Below are 23,340 nucleotides of genomic sequence, written 5' to 3'. Positions count from 1 at the left end.
TAGAAGACAGCTTTCTGAGTTCAGATATGGACTCAGACACTTACAATAGCAGCAGATACTTACCAGCAGTGTGACCTTGGACAAGTCACTTAACTCAGTTTACCTCAATTTTCTTATCTGTAAAAATGAACTGGAAAAGAAAGTAGCAAAGTACTCTAGCATCCTTGCCAAGAAAACCTCAAATGGAGTCCTAACTGAAAAATGACTGGAAAACAAGAACAAAATTCCTTTTAAAACAAACACAAAACCTGGAATTCAAAAGCTTTTTTCCACACCTTAGTCATTTTTAGCTGAACAATTGTTACTTTTTTCCTCCTCAAAGAACCAATAAATAAACTGATAACCAGATTTTATTTGAAATTAAAATCCCTAGTTTTGAGGGCTCATTGACATAGGGTAATGACTTTCATATTCTTCTAGTCAAGCATAGAAAAGCAAATGTCCAACCTTCAGAGAAATGAACCGTGCAAAAATGTAAGCAAACATGGTCCAACTGTTCAGGCAACAACAACAAAAAAAAGGGTTGCATAAGACATGCATTATCCCCCAACCCCACTTTCCTCATGACTTGCTGCAGATCAGCATGCACTTCAGAGCCTCTTTTCCTCCAATTAAAATCATCAATAGACAACCTTTTCACCAGCAAAAGGCCAACATGCCTCCTCCACAGATGGGCAGAATCACATGTTGTAATCACAGTCAGACACGCCACCTGGGTACCTTATAAAAGCAATGAAAATCATTACATTATTTTGTAATTTCTTTGTGTCCAGAATTATCTTCTTTTAAGAATGGATTTCCTTCACTGGAATGGCATTCTTATGATTCAACATTTGCAGAAAGACTATTGGGCTTATCATGATTTTCTTAATTTCATGGTCCAATGTGGGAGATTCTCATTATATATTTTCAGTTTATTTCCCACTATGGTTTCAACTTAATCAGACAGTTGGAACTAAGATGATAATATGGATAGTTGTCATTGGGGACTGGTTCAACCTTATATTTAAATGGTAAGGCTTTTTTTTCCTCTTCCTCAAAAATCCATTATTCTTTAGACTGTAACTTTAGTTTAGCTTAAAGGTTTCAGAATACATGCAATATTCTTAAATTTGGGAAGAATATTAGTCACATAACTCTTTCAGTTCAGAAGAACAGAACTTATAAGGGCACGGAGTTTCACAGTTAACAGCCACTTCCCCAAATACATTGATTGATTTTGTAATAAAATCAAAGGACCCTTATCTAATTAACAGGTGGATGATTTCAACAAGATTGATTCTTTAGAATAATTTATGTATCCACTGCATAATCACCCAATAAATAATGGGACTCACAGTCATATCCTAAACACATATTTTCAGGATCTACCTCTGACACATATTTGCTGTGTGAGGTGCGGCAAGTCCCTTAACTTCTCAATACCTCAGAAATCATTAAAAAAAAATACTATAAGCTGTAGAGCAGATGCTAATCTATATTGGTAGTAGGAGTTTCCTCACTGGGAATTTTCTATGGTAAAGAAATCATAGGACTAGCCCTCAAAATAAATATTGCCTCCTAAAGATGAGAGTGTAATTAAGTAAGGAAACTAAGCTCATTGTGTGGTTAATGTTACAAGTGGTGATGAAAACCGAAATGACTGATTTACCCTTGTCAGTATGGTAAGAGATATGCTAGAACTCAAGATTTCTTCAAATGCTCTATACTTTTGTTTGGTTGGCTATCTCTTTCTTGGGGACATTTTATTTGAGGAAAAAAAAATTGCTCTATGAAATGAAAGCTGTGTCTATGGTACACATGCATTTATTAATGTTTCTTATTGTAGGATTTTATTTGGACATCACCCCTATTGGTAGGTCCAAGAAACTCAGATCTATACAAATCACTCAGGTCCATGACTTTAACAATTTCCAACAACATGTGAAACTGGTCCAGGTAAGATATTTTTAGTAGTTTCAGAATAATGACATGATAGCCAGAAAAGCAATGATTACATTGCCAAATTTAGAATCCTGATTCTGTCAGGAAGTCACAGTGTTACTTTGGCTAGGTCTTTCCACCATTATATACCAATTTCCTCATCTAAAAAAAATGAGTAGATTAAATTAGAAGAACCTTATTAACCATTAATAATAAATAAATTTATGAATGACTTCACATTTATATAACACATTACAAGTTACAAAGTACCTCTTTATAGCTATTGCATATATTATGAGGTAGCTATTGCAAATATAATCATCCCCATTTTACAGACTGAAAAAAACTGAGACTCAGAGGATGTGACTTATTCAAGACGACATGATAAGAGGCAAAAATCTGAATTTGAATCAACAGTTTTAGATTCAAAGACCAGTATTCTTTTCCTTTTACTAATAGCTTGTACTACATTGGATAATAAGTGGAATGATCATCTAACAAATTATCATGGGGCTACTGTAGGAAGTTTAGCATAATAACTGGCTCATTATAAATGCTTAATTGATTCTTGTAGAATTAAATTGAATAAAGAAAATAATCTGGGAAAGTATTCTTAATATTGTGATGTAAGTCATAAAGATATTATGGTATAAAGACAGATTTTCTATGAATAATCAACATCTGTTGCATTAACTGCAAAAAAAAAAAAGAAATATGATAATAATGCCCAAATAATTTTGTCATTTGAGTATTTACTCAGCAACAAGCAGTGGATTCATCCTTTAACAATAACTAATATTCATTCCCAGAACTACACTGTAATTCTAGAAATGTTGGTGTGCATGCTGTTAAGCAATTTTCAAAGGCATTATAGGTCTTCTGAGAATATCATTAATGGATAGAGAATGTACTGTCATATACAGTATTCCTACAGGAATGATAAAGGTTTCCTGGTATTCCTATTAGCAGGAAAGTATATATGACCTCGGAACAGTTTTTGCTTAAAGTTCTCATTTTTCTTTTCATGCATTTTGATGCACAAATAGACTTCTTTTTTATAAGACCCTACCATAATCTCAATATAAATACTTTAGCTTGAATGTTGAGTTTCTGTTTACAAAATGATTCATTTTGTTTATTTTTTTGAAGGAAAGTAGTAAAAAGAAAAGATAAAGTTATATTATTATTGTTATAGAATTATGATATAATTAATTTGCCACAATATATATATATATATATATATATATAAATATATATATGTCTATATATTTGTGTGTGGGGGGTGTATATGTGTAATGTTACACAAAATTAATGCTATTGGATATACTAAGCTGGAATAAAATAGAATAGTGAAGTATGGTGGAAAATGAGATGGTCTCAAGGTCAGAAAGTCCTGACAAGTTCCATTTCTAAACTTTACTGCCTGTAGTCTGGGTAAATCATTAGACCACTGTGTTTCAGGAAGCTTTCTAAGATGGTAAATTGCAGAACAGTTACCAATCAGCATTGATAGAGGGATTTTCCCTTAACTGAGAATTTCCTATACCATGAGATCACAGATTTGGACCTTGCCTCCCCATTGCTGTCTTCCCCCAAAAAGGAATGGGAATTATATATTTTTTTTTTTTTTTTTTTTTTTTTAATAGCCTTTTATTTACAGGATATATACATGGGTAATTTACAAAATCCAAACCTCTTGTTCCAATTTTTTTTTTAATTTTTTTTATTTAATGCCTTTATTTAAGGATATATAAGGTAACTTTTAAGATTAAAATTGCCAAACCTCTTGTTCCAATTTTCACCTCTTACCCCCACCCCTCCCAAATGTGGATAAGGATGTTAAAATATTTAAAATAAATTGATACACAATAATATACTAAAACTTTATTTTGCTGTACAAAAAGAACCTCTGAATTATTGTACAATTGCTTTAAGGAAATCAAAATGGGTGTATAACTATAGGATTGGGAATTCAATGTAATGGTTTTTTAGTCATCTCCCCAGAGTTCTTTTTCTGGGTATGCATTCAAATTATTACTGCTCCATTAGAAATGTTTGTTGATCTCTTGGGGATGGCCTGATCCAAGAATGGTCATCATCTATATTAAGAAGTATATAAGATTCTGGTCTCCATTTTACTCCAGACGCGTGTAAGTCTCTCCAGGCCTTCGAAATCATCCTTTTATTTCTTAAAGAACAGTAATTTCCATAATTTTCTATAACAATTTTTTGTTCTAACTGTGGGAATCCATTCAGTTTCCAGTTTCTAGCCACTCAAAAGGGCTGCCACAAAATTCGTGAAATACAGGTCCTTTCCTTCTTTATAACTTTTGGGATATAATCCCAGTAGTAAACCCGGGATCAAAGGGTATGAGTTTAAACTTTTTGAGCATGATCCAAAATTTCCAAAATGGTTGATTTTTCACAACTCCACCAACAATGAATCAATGTCCCAGTTTTCCCAACATCCCTCCAACAATATATTTTTTTTTCCGTCATCTTACCAATCGATGTGAGGTATCTTTAGAGTTTCTTTAATTTACTTGATTAATAAACTTGGAGACTTTTCAAGACTAAAATAGTTTCAATTTCTTCATCTGAGAATTGTCTGTTCATATCCTTTGACCATTTTTCAATTGGAGAATGGCTTGATTTTTTATAAATTAGAGTTAATTTTCCTATATTTTGGAAAAGGGTTTTATAGAACCTTGATGTAAAAAATTTTTCCCAGTTTATTGCTTCCTTCTAATCTTGTCTGATTAGTTTTTTTTTAAAACTTTTCAGTTTGTATAATCGAAATTTTCATTTTGTGATCAGTAATGATTCTAGTTCTCTTTGTCATAAAGACTTTCCCTTCCACAGGTCTGAGAGGTAAACTATCCTATGTTCCTCTAATTTTTTTTTCATTCTTTATGCCTAGGTCATGAACCCATTTTGACCTTATCTTGGTGTTGTTAAGTATGGATCAATGCCTAGTTTCTGCCTATTATTTCAATTTTAGCAATTTTACAAAAGTAAGCTATCCGTGGGATTTTGGGTTTTCAAAGACTAGGTTGCAAATTTTGTAACTGTTTTTCCTTGAACCTAATCATTCCATGATCAACTAATCTATTCCTTAGCCAATTTAAAAATAGTTTTGAACTGCTCTTATAATATAATTTTAGATCTGGTTGCCACCATCATTTTTTTTTTTAATTCCCTTGAAATTTTGACCTTTTGTTTTCCAAGAACTTTGTTTTTTTTTTCTAGGTCATTAAAATATTTTTGGGGTCTGATTGTATAGCCTAAATTAGATTAGTTTAGGTAATATTTCATCTTTATTATATTTTCGCCCTATCCAAGAGCATTTAATATTTTCCAATTGGTTAGATCAGACTTAATTTGTGTAAAAAGTGGTCTTAATTTTTTAAAAGTTTGATTTTCCCTTGGAATAGATTCCTAAATATTTTATATTATCATATTACTTTAAATGGAATTTCTTTAAAATTTGACTGTTGGATTTTTTAGTGATATATAAGAATTGGATGACTTTGGGGTTTTTTTATAACCAGCAACTTTTAAAGTTGTGATTATTTTAATAACTTTTTGAGAATCCGGGGTTCTTAATACCATCATGTCTGGGAAAAGGCTTTCCTTCCTACTTATTCCTTTAATTCTTTCAGCTCTTATTGCTATAGCTAGGTTTTAATACAATATTAAATATAAGGGTATGTGGGCAAACCTTGTTTCACTCCAGATCTTTTGGGAATGGTTGCAGTTTGTCTATTAATATGATGCTTACTAGGTTTTAAAAGATGCTTGATTATTTTAAGGAAAAGTCCATTTATTCCTACCTCAAGTTTTAATAGGAAGGATGTTGGATTTTTACAAATCTTTTTCTGCATCTATTGGATGATATTGGTTTTTTAAAATTAAATGGCCAATTATATTGATGTTTTCTAATATTGAACCAGCCCTGATTCCTTATAAATCCTACTTGATCATAGTGTATTATCTTGGATGATTTTCTTAGTCTTTTGCAATATCTTATTTAAGATTTTAGCATCAATATTATTGAGATTGGTCTATAATTTTTTTCTCTGTTTTCAGCCTACCTGGTTTAGGGTATCAGTACCATGTCGGATAGAAGGAATTTGTGGACCCTTCATTTCCCTATTTTACAAAAATTTTATATAGCATTGAAATTTGTTCTTTAAATGTTTGAAAATTACAAAAATCCATCTGGTCCTGGGGATTTTTCAGGGTTTGTTTAAGTCTTTCTATTTCTTTTCTTTAAATGGGACTATTCAACAATTTACTTCTTCCTCTTTAGTCCAAGTCTGTATTTTGGAGGTGATCCTTTCACTTGGGTTATCAAATATTGGCATAAAGTTGAGCAAAAAACTCCTTATTATTTCTCTAATTTTCCCTTTATTGGAAAGTTTCCTTTTCATTTTAAGACTTAATTTCATTTTCCTCCTCCTTTTCTAATGATTTAAAAGGCTTATCTATTTTTTGGCTTTTCATAGAAAAATTTGTTTTATTAATTGTTAATTTTTTTTACTTTCAATATTTTTTAATTTCCTTTAATTTTAGAATTTCCAATTTAGTTTTGATTGGGGGTTTTAATTTTGGTCTTTTTTTTAGTTTTTTTTAGTTGCAAGCCCAACATTAATTTTTCTTTTCTGTTTTATTCAAGTGCCTCTAAGGATATAAAATTTTATTTCCGCTTTGGTGATCCCAAATTTTTATGATGTCCTCATTTTATTATCTTAGGAAATTATTAATTGTATCTATAATTTGCTTTCACCCAATCATTTTTAAGATGAGATTGTTTTTAGTTTCCAATTACTTTTGGTCTATTTCCCTAACTTTTTGGAATGTAGTTTTTATTGCATCGATCGAAAAGAAAGCATTTTTTTTGCTTTCTTATTTAATTTTGAGGTCTTTTTGTCCTAATTTTGGTCAATTTTTGAACAGGTTATGAACTGTTGAGAAGAAATATATTCTTCTATTCCCATTCAATTTTCTCCAAAGATCCAAAAACCTAATTTTTTCTAATATTTCATTTCTTTAATTTTTTCTTTATTTGTTTTGTGGTTTGATTTGTCTAATTTAATCAAGGTTGAGATCTCCTACTATTACAGTTTTGTTGTCTATTTCTTCTTGCAACTCAGGAATGGGAATTATAGAGAATTGGGTATTTGTGTTGACTTTACTGGTTTTAGAGTCAATTAATTATTTCTTTGGCCTAGCTGATACAAATACTGTGACAATCATTCTTGATGGATGAGAACTGAAATAGTTGGGTTTTTAAAGAGCAGCTAGTAAAAACATCAACAACTTAAACATTGGTTGCACTTTTTTTTTTTTTTTTTCAAATTCAAGGATGTTTTTGAAAAATACAAATCAGATTTGGTTCCTTGATTTTGGTATCATTTTAACTGTCTTTTCCATTGGAAAGTTTTACAAAAGAGGAGATAGAGGATTATTTTCTTTAGGACTAGGACTAGGCCAAATTCAGGGTGTGGGAGGGAAGTAGAGTTTGCCTTTATTACTTTCAACTTACTTTTTCTTCATCTATCTCCTTTTCCCTCTCAAAGGTCATTAGACTTTTGTGTGTGTGTGTGCCATGGATTCCTTTGGCAATCTAGAGAAGCTAATATACTCCTCAAAATAATATTTTTAAATTTATAAAATTAAATAGGATTACAAACAGAACCTTTTTTGAAATCAAAATACAGTTATCAAAATTAAAACCAAATAAACAAATTCATGAACCCTACTTTAAGAACCCCTGCACTTAGAGGACCTTTCCTAGATCTTCAATTATTTCACAGTTTCAAATGGTCATTGATCTCTTACCTAAACCAGTAATTTTTCTCAAAATGGCCTGTGTTCCACAATTCCTTGTTTCCCCTTCTCCTTCTTTACCCAATCAAAATTCACATTCTTTCTTTGTAACTGCTGCTCTCAGCTAGGTGTTAGTAAGGAAAAAAAAAATGATTAGACTAATCTAGTGAGCATAGTGATTCTCCCAGGAGAGAGACAGAGACAGAGACAGAGAGACAGAGAGACAGAGACAGAGAAAGAGACAGAGACAAAGAGAGACAAAGAGACAGAGAAAGGAAAGGAGGGAAGGAGAAAGATGGAGATGGACACAGAGACAAGGAGGAATGCAGGGAGAGGGAGGCAGAGGAAGAATCCAGGGAGAGACAGAGAGCTTGATTGGCAGAAAACATTAATCACTGATGTGTGGCATTACAAGCAATGTGATGAACTATAAGGAAAATATTTAGACACTTGGAAAGGGGTGATATTTAGGATCCGGAAAGCCATAGAATAGAGAGCTTCACCAGAAATCTTGTTTCCAGGAAGAGTCTCCCCTAAATTGTTCTCCTATTCATGGTTTCTTTTCTTTTTTCCCTTTTACACATCCCAGTTCTCTAAAAGAGCCAGGTGGTTACCAAGACAACAAAGCCAAGACTCTGCCCATGTGGGGCTGACAAGGGGCAGTTATTTGTGTGCACAGGTTGTTTGCAAGTGTCCATTGCCTGTAATTTCTATTCATCATTTTATTTGTACATTTGAATGGAAATGGACTCATCCTAGTCCTCCAAAAGGATGTGCTTTGATTTCTCTCTAATTGAAGTAAATGGAAAGATCACTGAATTCAGGTTGCTACAGATATAGGCTCTTTTTTTCCCCCCAACATTTCAACATTTTTGAACATTCATACTTATCAGAACTGATTAAGTTGAAAATCAGGATATCTTAAGAAAAAATAATGGTTTTTTTGAAATTGAAGTAGTTTGTTCAATTCCTACAATTTCTTTGTTCCCCATTGGCCTATTTGGGAGGAGGTCACTTTGTCTCCAGCCCAGTTTTCAAAAAAATAATTTAGAGTATTGTGGCATATTTTTTTTTGGTCGAGGTATCAGCCTACTATTTTGATGCTCATTTCTAAATTTTTTTACATCTTTATAACTTCTTAAATTCATCTACTACTATTGTTACAGGATGTCTATCAGGTCATGCCATGGGATCATCTTGTGTCTGGTATGTAATGGTAACAGCTACACTGAGCTACACTGTGGGTCAAATAGATAAATCATCAGTGTCTCTGCACAGATCATCTTTGGATGAGTTTCTTCAACATTTCATTTGAATTGGACATTATTGAATAAAGCACATTTGCTTTCATTTATCCTTGCACAATGTACTTGTAGTTGTTGAAATAAATTTATTTATTCTGGCTCCTCAAACCCCAAATAGCAACACGAATGGAAGATTTATATTTTGAATTAAGATAACCCTCTAATTAGCTCATGGCCGTTGTCTCAACAGAGTGTTGGAAATTTTCCACTGATAAATGTCCTGTTCTAGATGCCTTTTTGTTACCATCACATAATTATCATTTTTAGTGGTCCATAAATAACTCTTCTAAGAATATTCAAGGACTTATTTTGCATGCAAATTCCCTCTTCAAGAAAAACTGGAAGTTTGAAAATGACTTTTATACTCTCTGAAGGAGTCTATTTATATACAATTATACCTCCCTCTTTTATTAGTTCATGGTTTTTTTTACATTTAAATAGTAATTTCTTGAGCCTCCAAAATGTAGGTCAGATGTCATCTTTTAAATGTTTAAAAATACATTCAAAATAAAATTTAATCCATTTTGATTCCGGTTAGTCCTGACCAGTGACGTTCAGGGAGAATCTTTAATCATTCCCAGTATATAATCTGACTGAAAACATAAATATGAGTTTTCTCCAAGCAGTCCACACATTGCAGGGAACAATCTTCCCCTGGAGTCTTATTTGCTGGTGATCTCTTTATATTATAATTTTTTAAAATGAAGTTTATTCTATCTGACATAGATGGGGGCCTGGAATTTAAACTTCTGACACTTTTCCTATACCTTTTGGTCAGACAGAGTATTTTCTTTTCCTTTTTTATTTTCAGTTCCTTTAATTCTCATGTGGGAGGAAATCACTCTATAATCCTTACAATACTTATTATAGCCTCCCTGGGGTGTTTTATTCACTTAATCTTTTAAATGCATTAGCTAGCCCTGAGATTGCTAATAATTTATATTCATTTATTTTTAGCAGTATTCTATTACAACAATTTATTTATTTATTATCATCCTTCCCACCTGCACATTTGGCACTCTCTCCTTCCCCTCTCTCCCTCCTCCCTGGAACATTCTACAATAATTTTATTGGTAATAAAAAATTTCCAAGTACCACCTGATGATATGCTTTGGTGAGTAATACTGAACATTAACACAAGTGTGTGGTACATAGTAGGTGCTTAATAAATGGTTGCTGATTGATATTTCAAAATTTTCCAAATAATTAATCTGAGAATCTCCTCAAAGTTTCCAAAATGACATCTGACTTGTTCACAGATATCTACATAGCAGTTAATATTTAAATAATTTGGTTAGTGTAAAAACATCAAGAAAGATGTTATAATTCCATAAGAATAATAATTTACATTTACAAAATATCATTCAACTGGGGTTTCAATTAACTTTTTTTTCCTGTAGAATCTCTGAGCAAATGTGATGAAATCTAAGAATATTTTGTCTTTTGATAGTTTTTCCTGCTGTACTTTTCAATGCTTTGAATAAAATTCTTACATATCAGAACCACTAATTTCCCTTTTACAAATCATTGGTGATAGTAGATGACATTTTAAATATTTCATTAGAGTTTTATATATACCACCTCATCCAATCCTCATAATAACTTATTTTACAATTGGAAACTCAAACAGCTCAAGTGGCCACATGCTAGGGATTTTACAAATATTATCTGATTTGATCTTTATAGTAACCCTGGGAGTTAGATAACATTATGTTTCTCATTTTACAGCTGAGGTAACTGAGACATACAGAGGGTAAGTTACTTTTCCAGGATTACACAGCACATTAGTGTCTGAGACCAGATTTGAATTGATATTCCTGACTTCAGGCCCTTTTTTCTAGCGACTATGTCACCCCTTACCTCAATTTTTCTGTCTCTAGTTAAAGCATCAGTTGTACTAATATAGCATGTTCTCTTTCTTTCCTTGCTTCCTTCTTTAAAAGTCTCACCAATAACTAGTTTTTCCCTTTTCTAGAAGCAACTTGTGACCTGAGGCTATATAAACATCATTCTGAAAAACCAAAGATGCTCATTTGGAGTAACATTTGGAGATATTTTAAAGAAATGACTGCCTTTTCCTAGTGTGATCATTTAAAAGGGAGAGTTTTGAACATTGCCTTCCATAAAATTGTAGTTTCAAGCTTCCCAGGCCCTTTCCTCTAAATCTTAAAAATCAAAATATGAGGTATCAGATTCTATTAAATCTAATTCATTAAAACTTTTTCTTAAAAAAAACAAACTAGAAGCTTTATTTTAAAAAGGACTAGAAACTATAGTGAAACTATTAGTTTTATATCAATTATTAATCTAAATACAATCAAAAACAAATCTAACAACAAACAAAAAATTTGAATGACTCTGGTTCAATTGTCCAGTTGGGTCATATTTTAATGGACCATTTAGCCTACTAGGCCCTTCTGTCCTTCACTATCTCTTGAAGTCTATTCATGTTCATGTTCGTTGACTAGTTCTTGACTATTCAGAGAAAAAGTTAATGTCTTGTACTATTTCCCATGTACCACTCTCTCCAATCAATAACAATATTATAATGTCTAAGTTAGCTTTAATTTATAACATTTATTAAATTTCAGGACTTAAAGAAAACAAGATGACACAGTGGATGGAGCACTGGACCTTTAATCAGGACTGAGTTCAAATCCAGCCTCAGATATTCATTTGATATGTAACTTGGCTAGTCATTTAACTTCTGTCTGCCTCAGTTTCTTATTTGTAAATTAAGGATAATCATAGCAAAGTTGTTGTGAAAATAAAATGAGGTCATATTTTAGAGCTCTTTGCAAAGTTTAAAGCACTATATAAATGCTAATAATTATTATTATGATATAATAGATGTAATGCTAATAATAAATATGACAATGACATTATTATTATTACATGAAGATACCCTACTTGTGTTTCATATAGCAACCTGCAGTAACTGTTAAGCTTTTCAAATCCTACAAAGCACATGGGAAAAGTACTTTAAATAAAACATTATAGCCTCTTACAATTTTTTTTTATGTAGGTATTTATCTTTCCATCACAGACTTACCTGGTCGTTTCTTTGGAGGGTTTTTTGGTTGATTCAAATCAGTGTCTGCATCTCCAGAGTATTAATAGCAACACATTTTCCTCATCAAGTTGTTCTTGGAGTAATTGGTGGTAAATATGATCACTTTTCTTAATTCTTCTGATTTTAAAGTCTTAGCCTCATTTTTTGGCTATATGTTATCAGATTTTTGCTGGGACTAACGGGAATATTTGGAATTTATGTTTCTTTCTCTAAGCTACTGTTGCTGATCATGTGTAACATAATATCATAGAATATGAAGAAGAAATGAAGAAATACATTTTTGATTTTCTAATTTAAATACTTGTACAAACTATTGCTTTAATTTGGGTTTTCAATGTTTGGACTCAGGGTAAAATTAAATATGGCTACCTGAATGCACTCCCTGTCATTCAGTGATGGAGTCATCTGTGCACACTCATCCATGTGTGGATGGGTTTCATTGAGCAGGTGCCCATTATTTCAGAAACTACAATTTGTCATGTAGCTCCTAAGAGTTAAAGATAACATTCTGTGCTCTTCAAATCCTCAGTAATTTAATGACATATGTTATTTGAGATAAAATTTATCTTTGCTGTGGAATACTAGAAAGAAGGACCACCTTGGAGTCAGGAATATTTGGAATCAAATCCTGCCTCTGATACATGTTATAGGCAAGTAACTTACTTTTCTGCATTCTATGCAACACTCTTAAGACTGTAAGTAACAGATAAGATATCAGTCTGTATCAAGAGAAGCAGAATGGCATAGAAGATTGTATGCTAGACTGAGGGCCAGAGAAACCCGGCTTTGAATTCTGCCTCACTTCCTCCCTAAAAAGTGTCCTTCACTTGCCAAAAAGACCTGTGTTGAACCTGCCCTGTTACACTTGCAAAAGCATATATCTGTATAATCATACATAAATCAATTTATCTGTCACAGCTTTGATTTGCTCATCTGTAAAATAGGATAATACATAATAACAGCATCTATCTCACAGATTGTTGTAAGACTCAAATGAGATAATAATACATGAAGTGTTCTGAAAACCTTAAAGCATTAGATAAACATCAGCACCTAAATTATTCAATGGATAGAGCACTGGACTTGGAACCCAAAAGACTCATTTTCCTTAGTTCAAATCCAGCCTTAGAGATTTACTAGCTATGTGTCCCTAGACAAGTTACCTAACCCTGTTTCCCCCAATTTCTTCACCTGTAAAAGGAAGTGGAGAAAGAAATAGTAAACTACTCTCTGCCAAAAAAAAAGTCCAAATGTTGTCATAGAGTCAGACACATCTCAGCACTTAATAATATCATCATCATTGGAGAATTTTTATACTTAAAGTTTCCTAAAGTGATGAAACCATGGATATAGACCCCCAAAAAATTATTTGTCAATACAAATTAAGTGTTCTGCTTACAATTAGAGGGTTGTTGACTTTGAAGGAATGTAAAATCTGGGTTAATATTGGGGGTTCCAGAAAGGCAAACATATTGTTGGGTTTAGAAATTGTGATGGCTATTATTTAGGAAATAGTTTTGGGAATAAGTAGGAGACATACTCAAAGGCCATAAATCATAGACTAATAAACTATTATAACTGGAAAGGACCTGAGAAATCATCTGGTTTAACCTCCTCACTTTTGCAGATGAAAAAAAAACATGCACAGAATGATGACCCTAGACCTAATTTGGAGGAACTACTTCTTTCTTAAAAGCAGCCATGGAATGAACCGCATGTTAGGAAGGGACCTTAGTGAGCATCTGTTCCAAGTTCTTCATTGTGCAGATATGGGAATTGGGACCCCAAGAGGTTGAGTAATTCTCCCAGGGTCAAAGAACTAATAAATGGCAGAGCTTGTACTTAACCCTACTCATCCAATACAATTTTATTCAAAAAGCATTTATTAGTGCCTACTATGCACAAAGCATTTTGCTGGTCATTTAGTCATTTAAGTCATGTGACTCATAACCCCCTTTGGGGTTTTCTTGGCAAAGATGCTGGGGTAGTTTGCCACTTCCTTCTCCAGTTCATTTTACAGATGATGAAACTAAGGAAAAACAGTTAAGTGACTTGCCCAGGATCACATAGCAATTACATATCTGAGGCAGTATTTGGATTCATGAACAAAAATGTCTTCCTTGTTCCAGGCCTTTATCTAATGCACCACCTAGTTATCCCTTTGCACTAGGTGATGAAGAATCCAAAAGCAAAAAAATGAAAAATTGTCTCTCTCTTCAGGTGGTTTAGATTTTTACTATAAGAATACAGTACATTTTTTGGTTAAGTTTAGTAGTTGTTCCACAAGGACATACTGTTTCTCCAAAAACATAATTTCTGGTTAAGTTTTTGGATCCCCGGTACTTAATAGAATACCTGGCACATGATAGGTGCTTAATAGACATTTCTGACTAAGAAGAAAGTAAACTCACTTAAAATTTCTGTGTTTGATTTGTAGATGTGCTTGTGGCAGAAGTATTTGAACATACACCTGGAATCCAAACAGCAAGTTTGGGAACATATATCAAGACCAATATTTTTCTGTTTCTTTTTGCCCTTGGCTTTTACCTTTTCCTTAAACTTCTTGACATTGATCTCCTGTGGTCTGTCCCCAAAGCCAAGAAATAGTGTGCCAATCCAGACTGGATCCACATTGATACAACTCCATTTGCTGGCCTGGTGAGAAACCTGGGGTTTCTCTTTGGATTGGGTTTTGCAATCAATTCTTTGGAGGGAAGGACAGTTACAAGCTGAATTTCAAATTGCTTTGCATGATGACTTCACTGACCCTCCTGCAGCTATACAACTTTGTTAAGATCCCAACACATGCTGAATATTTGTTTTACGTCTTATCTTTCTGTAAAAGTGCATCCATTCCATTGGCTGCGGTTGCTGTGATTCCTTACTGCATATATGTGTTAATGAGGCCAAGGGGAAAGAAGATTTATTAGATATATTGGGATAAGGGGGAACAGTTATGTTCCCTTCACATAGAAGTCCCTTGACCCTCCTGCAGAATCACAATTATAAACTTGAATGATCAGCTGTCTAGTTTTATTTTACAGATGAGGAAATTGAGAACTAAGGAGGTTAAGTGACTTTTCAGGATCATCCAGCTATTCAGAAGCAAAGCCAGAATCTAAAGCCAATTCCAACTCCTAGTCTGGGGATGTACTCATATATCTACTCATAATTCCATGTTTTGTTGCCTTTTGTTCTTTCAAAATTGAGGGAACTACTCCACTACTTTCTTTTGAAGACATTTTGATAGTAGTTAAATCAGTTACATCTTAAATGAACTTAAAGCGTTGAATCCTGATTGAGCCATACGTTGACATTATTCTGAGCAAGTTACCCACTCTGCAAGACATTTATATAAAACAATGACAGATATGCAAACATTTTGGGGGAAAGGAAAAGCATGAGGGGTAGGTGTCTTAGTCTTTTTATCTTTTCTCAATGTTACATGTCATAATTATGCAGGGCTAGGCATCTTTAAATTAAATATGAAATCAACTTACTTTTTGGAAAAGTGTTGCTAAAAAAAAAAAGGTTTCTTTCCATAGGTTATTGAAGTGTTTTATCCTAGAGTTATTGACTACAAGACCTTGGAAATTAGATAGGAATTCAGTATTTTTATCTCATTCTAACAAAAGACAGGTGAATTATATTCTTCAAGGTTTCACCCCAGCTCAGTGGAACCAAAAATAAACCTAGCTGAGGCTACATTAATCTTTATTCTGCACTATGATCAAAATCTACATTAATCTTTATTCTTCACTATGATAAAAATCTAAATACTGTGAAACTTATCATTAACAATATTGTTGTATGCTTTCCTGAGAATTTCCAAATTTTTTTTCTTTTTAAATGAATTAAGTTAATCAATACTTATGAACCTTGAGATGATTAACTCTTTTGTCTCCATACAACTCATCCTGCTCCCAGGGCAATTGTTCAGAGTTAGCTCTGATGTATAAAAATGCCACAATCTGCTCATTTTAATGACCTAATTAATTAATTATTTAAAATGATGAAAAATTAATCATATATTTTTGTTGGTAACATATCAAATAGATGTTGTGTCAGTTGAGAACAACATCACTACAAAATGGTGAAGATGACCAATTAAGGTTATTACTGATTCTCCTGCAAGTATATTTCAAATGCCAATGCCTTTCAAGGATCTATGTAATAGATTTACTTTTCAAAGACAGAAAAACCTAGGTGATTAACAACCAAAGCAAGAAGCCAGGAGGTAAAGAAAAAAGGAATCTGAAAAACGGATTGTAGATGTCTAATTAAAAGGATACTTAGAAAATGACAGAAAGAGAGAGAAAGAGAGAGAGAGAGAGAGAAAGCATTCTAGCCTACTCATTTGCTTTTATTTTTCAAATGAGGAAAATAAGACCCAGAGAAAATTAACTTGCTCAAGGTCACACAGGTAATAAATGGAAGAGACAGGATCCTAACACAGATCATCTAACTTCAAATTCAGCATAATTCCTTTTGTACTATATAGTTTTTGTTTTGAGGTCATTTCTCATGAAAAAAAAAATTGTCTAAGAATTGCAATTCCCATTGTGACAGCTAGTTAGCTTGCTAGCTCTATCTATTCTAATGCTGTTCATATGGGAAGTCATTTTCAAAGATGGAAAGACATTTGTCTTATTGCACCACCTTTGGCAATGAATCCTGTAAAGGCCATTTAACATTTAGGACTGTGCCCGAGCAAAGGAAGTGTGGGTAGCTAATAGTACTTTTTTTTTCAGTATTTAATTTGTAGCCTGAAGAGTTTCTAAATGAGAACTGAGTCTCTAGCTTCAGAAGAGGTGCTGATTTTTGCATTTGCAACCACAGGGTCATAATCAGTCCTGTTCACTTATAAGTTTTTCCACCTATAAATTCTCTTACTTTAAATGGTGTTTTTCAGACTAAATAGTATTAAAACAGCTTAAATTGATAGCTTACTTTCTACATCAAGTTATAGGATTACAGGGTCACACAAGCTCATTGATCTAGACCAGAAAGGGACTTCAGAATCCATCTTGTTCAATCTTCTCATTTAACAGCTCAGTAAAGTGAAGACACTTACTTGTACAAAGTTATACAGGTAATAAGTGTCAGAGATGGTAGATCCTCTGTCTCCAGAGTTAATATTCTTCCTTTACATAATGCTGTTGTCTATTCAATCTTTAACAGCTCCGACCCCTAGCCACAGCTTTAGTCCCCCAAATGGTTGTCACTATTTGATACAGTTGGCACTGCCTGGAGTGACCCAGATGATAACAAGCTTTCTCTGCTACTGAAACTGCCTTGGTGGCTGAGAAACTGTTCTTTACATTCTTGGAGAAAACTTCTGTTTTCAAGGATAATGGAAAAGACTCAGCTCATTCCAGTTTAGTTGTCAGAGGTAAGCTGAATTTAGCTGACTTGCCTTACCTCTAACTTAAATATAAATTATTCAAAATTTATCTCTGTACAGATGAAGAATGTCAAAATGATGAGCCTTCAAGAAATGATAACCTAGGCAAGTTACTTGAGATTCTGTCCAATTAATTATAAATCTTTAAAATAAACACAAAGAAAGGTGCTAATCTAAAGCAAGGAGAATGGAGACTCTTCTTTTTGAGGAGTAGGTTGGTTCAGAAGTCTTAAAAGATGTTAAACAGGAGCCCTTTTGATACATCAAAACACAAAAGTAGTGACATTTATAAGCTGTCCAATGAAGCACTGCATTTTTGGAGTTCTTGTGCCTTAAATTACAAAAGTTAATTTTTATGAAATCAGCAACTAGATCTTCAATGTTTCTAAGTGACATGACCCAGGTTTTGTTCTAAGAGGGGCCTTGATATAAGAATTAAAATGTATGATGATAACAATATTTAGTAGTTTGGGATACAAGTATGTCCTCAGATTTCTGAACAAATGAAATTATATATGTAAAATTTGCAAACCTCAAAATAATATATAAACATGATGATGATGATGTCATACAATTCCTTAAAAGAAATTCAAAGCATACTGATATAATTCTCCCTATCTCCTTGTTCTTTTCATTTGAACTAGATTGGGGGAAGCATCTTACTTTTCACAGATGAAGAGCCTAAGCAAAGCTTACCCCAAGTGAGTGGGCAGCATAGGACCTGAGTCTCCCTAGTTGAGTTCTTTTTTTTTTTTTTTTTTTTTTATTTCCAGACCTTGAAGTGCCATTTTTCTAGATGAATTATCTGAGACTATCTTGGTGCTGAAAATGATAGTTACTTTTGACAAAGTACATCCTACCCAGAAGAGATATTTAAGTTGTTGAGGTATACTTACACATGTCATTTACTTATGTGGTAGCTGTCATTAGTGGTTTCTTGTGCTAGAAGTATGAGACTGATTGCAGAAAATTGCTAACTGAAAGTGTATAAAATCATCAGCAGCTTCAAGAAGGACCTGTCAGACTCAAAAACATCACAAGATCAAATTTTAAGAACTGAAAGTCCCCAAGTTTCTGCTCTGTCACATAAAATTGCAGTTTATGTCAGCTTAGGGAAAGGATTGGTCAAAAATGGGAACTAATTACTATACTTGTCTTTGCTACATATGATGGCGATCCCAGCTGTGACTTTTGGTAATGCCGAAGAGACTGTTCTAAAAGGGCAGAGACAATTACCTTCTATTCTGAAGGGGGAATTTTCTGAACTTTTTACTGAAACAGCACTGAGTCTTTCATATAAGATATCTGAGATGGAAGGGCAGTTTTTCTTTGGCTCAAAATGTGTCATCTTTTTCCCCATCAAAAACTTGAATAAGATTTTCTGAAACACACCACTGAAAAGAGAATAAAGCATGAATGGCAGAGTCACTTTGCTTCAAATCATAACTAAAAGCTTTGGGGCTGTTTGTGAAGATGCAAAGATGTCCAGAAAATGGGCTTGCCAAAGGGAGCATCAATTTTAGCTGTACAATCTATCCATTTACATTGTTGGCTGACAGAAGAGAGGAAGTGAATTTCTTGCTATGAATATTCTGTCACCATCTCTACATAGCAAGTAGAGAGTGAATCAAACAAAATAATTGAGATAGATAGCTATGGCTATCCATGATGGAAATGCAAACATTTACCATCCTTTTAAGAAAGGAGTCAACCCTTCTGGTTCATACTTGTGGCTCTTTGTGTACAGAGAATCAACATTTTCTCAAATCCAAACTTACATAGTCTCATATTGCCTACAAAACCATACTATAGTCCTAATAACTCACAGATTTTTAAGCAGGTTGATCTTTAAAGAAAACTCATTTCCCTCTCCATTTATATAGCTCTCTTTCATACTTGTCCCTTCAGCATTTCTCCAATAGGGACAACCTATACTCTGATCTTTCTCTCCATCCACAATTCTGTTACTCTGCCTTCTTACAAATCAAGAAATACTGGCAGAATGAATATTATTTTCATGTTCTAATCATTTTGTAAATTTTATTTAATTTCTACTAAACTTTCCTTTGTGAAAAAAAAGTTACTGTATTATATCATAGTCCAAATTCATTAGGACCTTTGGTTATCAATTTACCCTAGCCAAGAAGATCTGTCTAAATTAAATTACATTTTCAAAGCAGCTTTATTATTTTCTTATATCTCCTACTATTCAAAGTATGACAACAAAATTAAACATTGTCTGATAGATAACCTTAGATTAAATAGAAATATTGGTGTACAATTTATATAAGAATTATATGTAAATAATGTTTTTTGAAAACATTTGTTTGTAAATAGATCCTTTTATTAACTATTTTAACACCCTCATCCCACTCTCAATCTTTTTCAGTTATCATAGCTTAAACTAGGTCAGGGAACTGAATCTTTGACTCAAATTCAGGAAATCTATATTTAGTGGACACTGACAGAATAACTTTAACAGATAGAAACAACTGAGCTTAGCACTTAGTAAGAATAATTGGAAAAAGCATCAAACTGCATCCTTTCTCCAAAGCTCCTCTTAAACCTGGGTCTTCTCCTTTCCCCATAAAAGATTCTTGAACTTACAGAGTTTCCCTTTATCAACTGAATTTATTTTTAAAAGATGATTTTAGAACAAATTCATGATACTTGCCTTGGACTCCTTTTGTTCAACTTGTTCTCATTAAATTCATTAGTTAGCTTTAACTATCTATCTGGACTGCTTATTTTTAGACAAAAGTAAGCTTTAGCCCAAACATTGTCTTGCTCCAGATACCATAAATTCCAAATCAGTAAACTCAAATTTAATGACACAATATTGCATGTCATTTGATGTGCTCTGCCTTATTAGTAAGTGATATGGTCCTGAGGATGCTGCAATATTGGCTTCCACACAAATTATCCAGTGTTAGTGCCACAGAAGGAATCAACCACTTCAGGGAACATGAATTCATATATAAATTTATAGATAAAGCTAATGCTTAAAACTACATGAAGACTTTTGAGACATGCTATATAATGAGTTAGTTATAATAGGAAACTCATGGCCCACAGCCCAGAAAGAAGTCAGAGCCAGTCCCAAGAGAACCAGGGTAGAGAATTAATTTTACAAATGAGTTTAGGCTTGGAATCAGGACGACTCATCTTAATGAGTGTAAATCTTACCTCATACACTTAATAGTTCTGTGACACTGAGTAAGTCACTTAACCTTCTTTGCCTTAGTTTCCTCATTTGTAAAATGAATTGCAGAAGTAAGTGGGAAACACCATGAGTATTTTTAAAAAATACAGTATTTTTATTATTTTTCTCCCAGATACAAAAAAATGTTAGATTTTGTTTTTACAATATTTTGAGTTTCAAATTTTTCTTTCTCCCTCCTTCCCTTCTCTCCTCTGTCCCAAAGAAGACAGGGCAGTTTGATCTAGTTTATGTATGTGCTATCATGTAAAACATATTTCCATATTAGTCACAGTTATGAAAGAAAAAAATCAAAAGGGGAAAAACATAGGAAAAAATAAAATAAATGAAAAAAATATACTGTGATCTGCATTCAGAGTCTATTAGTTTTTTATCTAGGTGTGGTCAGAATTTTTCATAATTCCCTCAGAGTTATATTGGATCATTATTGCTAGGAATAATTATTTCATTTACAGCTGATCATCTTATAATATTGCTATTATTTTGTATATAGTACAATTCACTTTGCAACAGGTCATGGAAGTTTTTCCAGGTTTTCTGAGAGCATCCTGCTCATCATTTCTTATTTTAAAATTTTCACTACTATTTTATTTTTCCAGTTACATGTAAAGATAGTTTTTGACATTTGTTTTTGTAAGAGTCTGAATTCCAATTTTTTTCTTCCTTTCCTTTCTTATCTTCAACCTCCCCCAAATATCAAGCGATCTGACATAGGTTATACATTGTACAATTATTTAAACCATATTTCCATATTAGTCATGTTATAAAAGAAAAATCAGAAAAAGTAAAAATCACGAGAAAAAAAAAACAACAAAAAAAAGTGAAAATAGTGTGCTTCAAACCACATTCAGTCTTCATAATTCTCCCTCTGGATGCAGATGATATTTGCTATCCCAAGTCTATTGGAATTGTTTTGGATCACTGCATTACTGCAACTCATCATTTCTTATAGCACAATAGTATTCTATTGCAATTACATGTAACAATTTATTCAGTCATTCCCCAACTAATGGATATCCCCTCAATTTCTAATTCTTTGCCCTCAAGAAAAGAGCTGCTATAAATATTTTTTGGTACATATAGGTCCTTTTTCTCTTTATTTTGTATCTCTTCTGAAACAGAGACTCAATAGTGGTATTGCTAGGTTTTGATCGCCTTTTGGCCATAGCTCTGGAATCATTTGAGTTCACCAACAATGCATTTTCCCCACAACTCCTCCAACTTTTCTCACTTTCCTTTTCTGTTCTTTTATCCAATCCAATGGGTATATTATAGTATCTCAGATTTTTTTCAATTTGCATTTCTCCAAATCATTATTGAGTTAGAGTAATTTTTTTTTTCATATATGGCTATAGATAGCTATGATTATTTCTTCTGAAAACTGTTCTTATCTTTTGATCACTTATCAATTGAAAATGGCTTTTTTGCAAATTTGACTCAAGTTCTCTAAAAGTTTGAGAAATGACAGCTTTCTCAGAGAAACTTGCTTCAAATTTTTTCATAATTACCCTTGCTGTCTTCCCCCTGTTTATTCTACACTCTCTCTCCTTTCACTCTGTCCAAGTTTTTTGCTTAAAAGTTTTTGCTTCTGACTAAACCCTCCCCCAATCAATCTTCCCTTCCACCAAACACCCCCATCCCATTTTTCTCCTACTATTCAGTAGGATAACACAGATTTCTATAACCAACTGAGCCACACCAGTATTTTTTCCAGGAAAACATCAAATGGGGTCATGGACAAAGCCGAAACAAAAGGTTACTGAGATCTAGTGAGGCAAAGCAGCCCAAGATACATAGAGTTGTTCAAGTAGGATTTGAACCCAGCTCGTATTCATTCAGTCATTAAGCATTTATTAAGTAGCAACTATATACCAGGCACTGAGCTAAGTGCTGAGGATGTAAACAAAAGCCAAAGATATTCTTGATAACACACAGTCTAGTGGGAAATGCAACATGCAAACAACTGAATATGAGCAAGGTATATAAAAAAGAATTGAAGGTGATCGATTGAGGAAAGGCTCTTACTGCTATACTATAGTTTCTTATTACATCCATCTACCATTGTCATTATTGATCCCCAATTAAATACTCCTTTCTTCTAAAAGTTTCTGTTCTGCATGATTAGAAGAGATAGTATATGGTACTGGGGAGAAATGTAGTTAAATACTCACTGAAAGATTTTCAGGTTAAATAGAAAGTTGTAAGATAGAGGCTTCTAATTTGTTTTTGTGCAAAGCATCCCTTTGGCAGTTCAGTGAAGTCTATGGGAATCTTTCTCACAATAATATTTTAAGTTTGTAAAATAAAATACAAAGGACTACTAGGAAAGCAATTTTTATTGAAATAATCTAAATTTTCTTTTAACTTCAAAGATGTGGTTAAGAACCCTTATTTTAGGGCTTCATGTTTTTTGCTTTCACACCTAGGTCCATTTAGGAATGACTCTTCCAAGTCTCATTTCCTTCACTGTTTTTTGTTTTTTTTTCTATACTTTAAAAGCTGAAAGAATACAATTTAGACTTTGGGGTTACTTTTAAAGTTGTTAGTTATTATTACATATATTTTAAAAAGAATATTCCATTAT

The 23,340-nt window shown here is 33.0% G+C and overlaps 1 protein-coding gene across 1 annotated transcript; it reads left to right on the top strand.

The window, feature by feature from the left end:
* Positions 1-791: 791 nt before the first annotated feature.
* On the top strand, positions 792-15,062 carry G6PC2 (glucose-6-phosphatase catalytic subunit 2). The gene is given in 7 exon segments (XM_003763943.1): positions 792-878; positions 880-1,013; positions 1,829-1,938; positions 8,922-9,048; positions 12,106-12,221; positions 14,570-14,836; positions 14,839-15,062. Coding segments are annotated over 7 exon segments (1,065 nt in total).
* Positions 15,063-23,340: the final 8,278 nt, after the last annotated feature.

Source organism: Sarcophilus harrisii, chromosome 3 (assembly GCF_902635505.1).
Source record: "Sarcophilus harrisii chromosome 3, mSarHar1.11, whole genome shotgun sequence".
Lineage (NCBI taxonomy): Eukaryota > Metazoa > Chordata > Mammalia > Dasyuromorphia > Dasyuridae > Sarcophilus > Sarcophilus harrisii.
This window is presented reverse-complemented; position numbering and strand designations above follow the sequence as displayed.